At 39.5% G+C, this 6,850-nt stretch overlaps 1 protein-coding gene across 1 annotated transcript in view; it reads right to left on the bottom strand.

Moving 5' to 3' along the window:
* The window catches only part of dct (dopachrome tautomerase), a 9,754-nt gene extending 3,243 nt beyond the window's left edge, over nt 1-6,511 (bottom strand). Inside the window, exons 1-7 of the mRNA XM_046054012.1 lie at nt 6,014-6,511; nt 5,517-5,816; nt 4,828-4,928; nt 3,668-3,834; nt 3,338-3,517; nt 3,059-3,194; nt 2,765-2,966 (exon numbers count right to left, since the gene is read on the bottom strand). Of these exons, the coding sequence (XP_045909968.1) occupies nt 2,765-2,966; nt 3,059-3,194; nt 3,338-3,517; nt 3,668-3,834; nt 4,828-4,928; nt 5,517-5,816; nt 6,014-6,302 (1,375 nt within the window). The 5' untranslated portion in view covers nt 6,303-6,511. The remainder of the gene's footprint in view (nt 1-2,764; nt 2,967-3,058; nt 3,195-3,337; nt 3,518-3,667; nt 3,835-4,827; nt 4,929-5,516; nt 5,817-6,013) is intronic.
* Nucleotides 6,512-6,850: the final 339 nt, after the last annotated feature.

Below are 6,850 nucleotides of genomic sequence, written 5' to 3'. Positions count from 1 at the left end.
TTACCTTTTATCTAGCTTGTTAAAACAAGTTACTATCAGAGTCCAGAGCCACAATCATAACATCACAATAGGTACTTTCTGAGCAACAGGTTAACATATATAAATCTCTTTTCTTGTTGTTGTTTTTTCTGAACAGGTATCAGCAGAAATATTTTTCTTTTATCAGGGAGCAGCATAGACAGTCTATGTTCAGTAGCAAGTGTCCCTGTTAGAGTGAGGTGAAGTGCTCGCCTCATGCACATGCTGCTGAAGTTTTTGTACGCGACGCGCTGCATAAATCATTGGAAGAGAGACTGATGCTCACTGTTTGTTCCAGAATCTATTACTGTGTACTAAATAGGACATCAACAGGAGGGAATTCGCATGGCAGAGCCGCAAAACTAGATGAAGGCCTATCAGGTAGAGTTATATAACCTATAATTTTAACTTTAAATAGACAACAGCTGTTTAGCGCACAGAAGCCATTGCCATGGTTACTATCCATAGAGCGCCTGCCGTTTACTCGCGGAGCGCTTGTCTCCTGTTCACCTGAGGAGCGCAGAGCAACCCCGTGGGGCCAAGCGACTACGTTGTGATTTTACTACTACTACTTCTCTACTTCTCCCACACGCTGCATCCAACATAGTCTGCTGAAGCCTCCCTCCACTGCTTGTTTGGGTGGGTAATTTGCAGGCTGATCAACATCCTACCCCTCCTGTGACCCATGGTTTGACTGTATGTGTATTCAGAGCCAGTGAGCAACGTACTTTCAAAGTAATACTAACAATAAAAACTGCGTTAACATGTTGATAAATTAATTGTCGGTGTTAATTAATTCATGCGTTGACACAACAATAATGCCCTAATTAAAATGTAGTTTCTTAGGCAACATGTGATGCATTTTTTTCCTTTCTAATTTCAAACCACTATACTAAAATAGCTAGCTAAACATTGGCTGACAGGGCTGGGGCGGGTTTTAACACTTCTTTAAAAAGTGCTACAAACATCCTCTATACATACAACTAGGGACTTGCTTGATTTTAATATTTTACAGAGGGCCCTTTGCAGTCTGGGCCCACCAAGCCTGCACTACAGGTTTACCAGCATTCATTTGTCAGCACTGTGACCTGTACTTCACATTCCCATTTTGTTCACATGTTGGCATGTGTATCAGCACTCATCTTTTCCAAACTCCTTCTCCGCTGGTGGAGAGGGCAGAGAAGTGTACAGGCAGCTTGTGAGAAATTCCAGTGCGCAAGAAAAAGTCCCCGTACGCCAAAGAGTAAAATATAGAAGTGTTTGTACTGCATACCAGTGAGTACTGGCCCACTTCAAGCACTGACTGTGACTCTGATTAAGAATATACACACAGACACACACCTCTTTTTTGTTAGACCTAAGGATGAACAATGATGCTCTTTAACTGAGTACATTTTAGAAGTATTTATTAAGTATACTGTTAAGTAAGTTTATTATATAGATAAATTTACATAAACATACTGTACATGCGCACGAGTCATCAGACATAGTCTGTTACAGTGAGAGAGAAACATTGTTCTTTTATATCACTACCTGTTTTTGAAGCATATTGTGGTGTATAACATATGTGCATTTGACCATTACAGTTTAAAATAACACTCTAGCAGCTGGATAGAGGATTAGTGACCTTTAAGGGGAGAGCAGAGGTCAGTGGTTACGTGGAGGCTCAGACCCTTATCTGGTGTCTACACTTATCCTATAGAACTTTGCTCTTATATGGATTGGAGCTTTAGATTGCAGACTCTGACCCTTATATGGTATTTAGCAGATACCTAGACATGTCCTATATAAGCTGTGTTTGATGTACAGAGAGACAGGGTGGCCATCGGGCTGGGTCACTCTCCAAGCTGCTGCAGAGCTTGTAATTGATGCTGAACTTCTTGATGTAATAAACTTTTATGATCAAGAACAGTGTCAAGCGGATTTCTTCTCAACACATCATCGCAGCATTATTGTTCGGACACCACAATATCATATAGTGTGGCATCTATTTTTGCTTCTTTTGTCTTATTGTTACAACTTACCCTGGTACTGGGGCAGGTTGTAACAAGGGAACACAAGTCATTTGACATCAACTCACGAGGTCTGTGATATTCTTCTAGAGGATTGAATTGGTGCCATTTGTAGTGAACAAATGTGGGTATTTTGTATAAAAGTATGAGAACTCTAGTTAAAAAAATAAAGCAAGTTATATTTGCTGAAGCAAAAAGTGTTACAAGTATAATGCAGTGCAGCTCTCAGGCATTCTGAGCTGATTTCAGATCTGTTTCTCCTGTAGATCAACCTTTCTGTAATATCATCCCTGCTGAGTCAACACATATGTACACATGTATGCATTTAGTCTTCCATATTCTTTTGTCATGTTCAAAGGGAGAGAACGGAAAACTTGGCGAAGAAGAAACTGTGTCAAAAAGTTGTCAAAGTTATTGATTGGTGCATGCACGTTTTTGGGTCATTTTATAATCAGTAGCTTGTTTTTTTAGTTTAAGTTACTTTTTTTGGACAATGCACATTTGTTTCTTCTATATTTTAATTGCATTGCATGTTTTCTTATTGTGCAAATAAACTTTTCTAAAGCTATATTTCAGAAAGTTTTTATTGCTTTAGAAAAGTGGTGGGGACATGTCCCCAGTGTCCCCAGTGTAAATTACATCTATGAATATATCGATCTTCTCATCTAACTCCCTTTAAGAATGCGAATTTCACAAAATGTCACACTAGACTAATTCTTTTAACACTTGCTCACCATCCAGGGCAACAGCATAGGAATATCCCAGCTGCTCAGATGGAACATAGATCTCCTCGTTAGTGATCGGAGGGAAGAAGGGAACCATGTTGTAATCCCTGTTGTGACCGATCGGGGCCATCTCATCTGGGAAGGTGGCGTTGGATGGGCCAAATTTTCTCATCCACTTGTCAAAAATGGCATCAGTGAAAGCGTGGAGCACCTGCAAGACAGGCAGCCAGGAACACAGCACGATTTTAATGACAACATCTCTACCATGTCATTTCAGAGTAAACCTTAAAATCAAATTCTGACCAGAAAGATGGGGTCGTTGGCCGCAGAGTGAGACAAAGCGCTGGTTCCGTTGAGCAAGGAGTGGACGAGGTTATGAAGGTTATTGACTGATTCATCCAGTTCCCCATTTGGTTTTTCGTACCCTTCAAGAGCATTTCTGTTACAAAGCACAAAGTCAGTTAAACAGTATTTTTGCAATTCCTCTTAAAACTAAAGTTAAACTGGCATGTCAACAATTGCTGACCATATCAGCAGGTATACATTTAACACTATTATTATTACTAAACAGTGGAGTTGTACCTAAAACTAAAGGAGGAGTTAGTGAAGTACGGAGGGCTGTCAAAGTCTCTGATTCCAAGACAGCTTCTGACGTCGTTCATGGTGGGCAGAGACATGTTACCTCTCTCCATTATCCCCCTCTGAATGGATCCCTCACTGGTGCCATTGCAAAGAGTCACCAGGCGATTGTAGTCATCCAAACTGGAAGAAAAAATTTAAATATTAAAATGTTTCACTGATTTCTACCATTCAAAACACATATTAATCTGCCCCACAATGTTAATTTCATTCTAATCCAACCACTAACTATTTAGTCTTTTCGTTCCCCTCTCATCAAAGTTTTGTGTTCACCTGTTACATACCACCCCCCATCTGGAGAATCTGGACTGGTTACTGATGAGGGACGGGTTATCTGGGTTTCGCCCCCCCAGCAGAGAGTTGGTGCACACATCACACTCACTTTGCCCTGTAGCAAAGTTCCAGTAAGGGATCGCAAAATTCTCATTGCCGGTCAGTCTCTGCAGGGTACAGACACATTTTATTGATAGTTACTATTAAAAATGATTTTGGTCATCAACATGGCTTTTTGACATCAAATATACACATCCTGATTGCTACACTGTGACTGTGACTTCCTCAGTTTGGATCCTGTCTAGGATTTATATGTCCTCTATTTCTCTTCCCAGAGCTTTCCTGTCTCTTTTTGTTCCTGGACCAATTATCTGTGTCTTATAAATCTTCAACATTCATTCAAGAATTATAAATATCTTGTGTTTCATCCAGAAGTTAGTTCTTTGAAGGACGGCATGTGTGTTACAAATAAATTGTCTTTTGGGTAGGTTATCTGCTCCTTAAGGCAAAGTGATTGACTTCAACAATTCAGTGCAAGAGTCTCGGGTATGTGTTTGTACTTTTAAAAATGTATTCACCAAAATATCATTGATTAAAAAAATGGATGGATACATTCAATAGGAAAAATAACTGTTTGTAGAAGGTTTCTATGTAGCTGTAGTCTGAAAAGCACCTCCAAGAAATCACACACTCATGTGCCAATAACTGGTATTTAACAATAGCCCCAAATCACTCACAAAAGCAAATATTGTATGTAGGTTTCCACTGAATAAAGCCCTAGCTTGAGCTCCAACCACTCCCCTCATCTGTATCCACATAAATAAATCCACAGGGCAACTCGTACAAAATGTAGCTGTTTACTCAGATACAACATATATGACACATTTAACATAACATTCCACAAATATTACCAATGTAATATAAATGCACTCTAAATTATCCACATGCATATTAAGTGCAAGGCATCAAAAAATAAACTTATTGCATTTCTGTAAATGTGAACTGTAAATACACCAGCCTATAAATATTCCTTCCAATTTCTTCTACATCATTGAACCATGTAAATTACTGGTTTAATCAAAAGTAAACCCTTATAATGTTACTGATTCAATCCGGTCATGACAAAGAAATTACTTTAATAACATGTTTTCAGAAGATACCTGTAGCTCTCTTTCCAAGCTGAGGATGTGATACCTGTGCCAGGTGATAAATGCTGGTCCTTTGTGTGAGAAATCAATGGCTTTGAATGGACGGCCAGGACCTTCAGGGAAACAAAGTGTTTAATGAGCTCATCTCTTTGATCACAAGGCATTCATGTGTACATCACACTACTAACTACACATACTAATCCACATCTGAGTAAAACAAATTACTTCAGATTTCTCACCAAAAAAATGTATAATTAAATTATATAATTACAGTCCACAAAACAAAACATAAAAACTAAAATAACTACATTTATGGAGTTAATGTTTTCTAATGCATAAACACAGTACACAGGCCTGTATTTTCAATTCTAATCAACTAAGATGCAGAGAATTTTTAGGTTACACTTTGTTATTATAACTGTAAATATACCTCAAATGTATGTGGTAAAAAAATGTGGATTAGGACTATCATGTTACCTCCTATTATTTGAAAATCTCTGAAACAATTACCATTTTAATATTACATTACATTACAATTAGCTGACGCTTTTATCCAAAGCGATTTACAATTGCTATACATGTCAGAGGTCACACGCCTCTGGAGCAACTAGGGGTTAAGTGTCTTGCTTAATATATGGCGATGTTCCTATCAATAAGTAACAAGTTCCAGTATGTCAAGTTATCTGACACTGCTCACTTACCAAGAAGAGTGTCTCGGACAGAGTAGTAATGTTGCCAAACAAAGAAGTCGTAGATGGAGATGTTGGCGATCTGGGGCTCATTTCCATTTGGTCCGAGGAGTCCCAGCCAGTGCTGAGTGGCAATGACATAATCTGGGTGGTCGGTGGTCTTCGCCAGTTCCAGCACATTGAGGAACTCCTGGAGTTCTTCAGGGGTCAGGGAGTGGATGTTCTTCCGTACAACGGGGACTTTCCTCTGGTCGCAGTTTAGTCCGGTCCAGCCAAATTTACACTGACCACAGTCATAGCCTGCAAAGTTACCTGCAATACAGAGAACTAAAAGTGTCAAATCATGTTGATGATACATAGGGCTGAACAATTAATTGAATAATTATTGAAATTGCAATATAAAGCACAATGTCCAAATTGCAGGAGCTACAATTTTTATTATAGCCATTATCCAGCTGAATGTCCTTGCTCACCAAAACAGCATTTTAGTTGAACTGTACATGACTCACCAGTACATCTGCAAGTCTGATTGAAGAATTTTGTCGGCCACCTCTCTCTATCATCAACATTTCTCAGTCTGTACGGTCCTCCCCAGGGTTTGTTGTCGACTTGAACAGCCGAGCAACTTCCTCTCCCCGACAGAGAGCCACACACATTGGCAGGATCTGATCCCAAAACGGGGCAGCACTGCTTGGACAGGATCCCCTTGACTGTGCAGCACACACGGGGAAACTGAGCGTCTGCAGGCTCGGGCCAGAAGAGTAAACAAAGAAGAGCAAGACCCAGCGCGTTCATCATATTTCGTTTGTTTCAGTGGTGACAAATCAGTTTGTACATAAACTATCAGCAGTTATACGGTCAATTAGTTCCCCCAGGGGAGTGTGGAATCTCAGTCTGCTATGGTCCCCAGTTGTGTATCTTCAAATTAGATTCAGCAATAGTTTTAACATCTGCGGAAATAACACTTGAAGCCAAATAATGTTGTGTTCCAGCTTGTTTCATGCATATTAAGAAAGCCTCTAATTTCTGTTCTTGCTTTAGTAGAGCTGCGGAGGATTAAGCCAACGGTCTTGTGATGATCACCTGACAACAGAGCTGTGAGCAGTATGCACACCAAGAAACTGCCTGAAGGGATTATGGAGTGTTGAATAGCCACTTTGTACAAAAAAAACCTTGTGTCTGATTCACTACGTAGAGCAAATCTGAAAAAAGATAACGCAACATGTTAATACTTCAGCCACCTGCATAGACATTTGTTCAAATACAAATAAATGATGTTTTGATGTGTGAACAAATACCATAAGGAATAGTTCTGATAACACGTTTTAAATAGAAACATTGTCTCA

This window comes from Micropterus dolomieu, linkage group LG07, assembly GCF_021292245.1.
Source record: "Micropterus dolomieu isolate WLL.071019.BEF.003 ecotype Adirondacks linkage group LG07, ASM2129224v1, whole genome shotgun sequence".
NCBI lineage: Eukaryota > Metazoa > Chordata > Actinopteri > Centrarchiformes > Centrarchidae > Micropterus > Micropterus dolomieu.
This window is presented reverse-complemented; position numbering and strand designations above follow the sequence as displayed.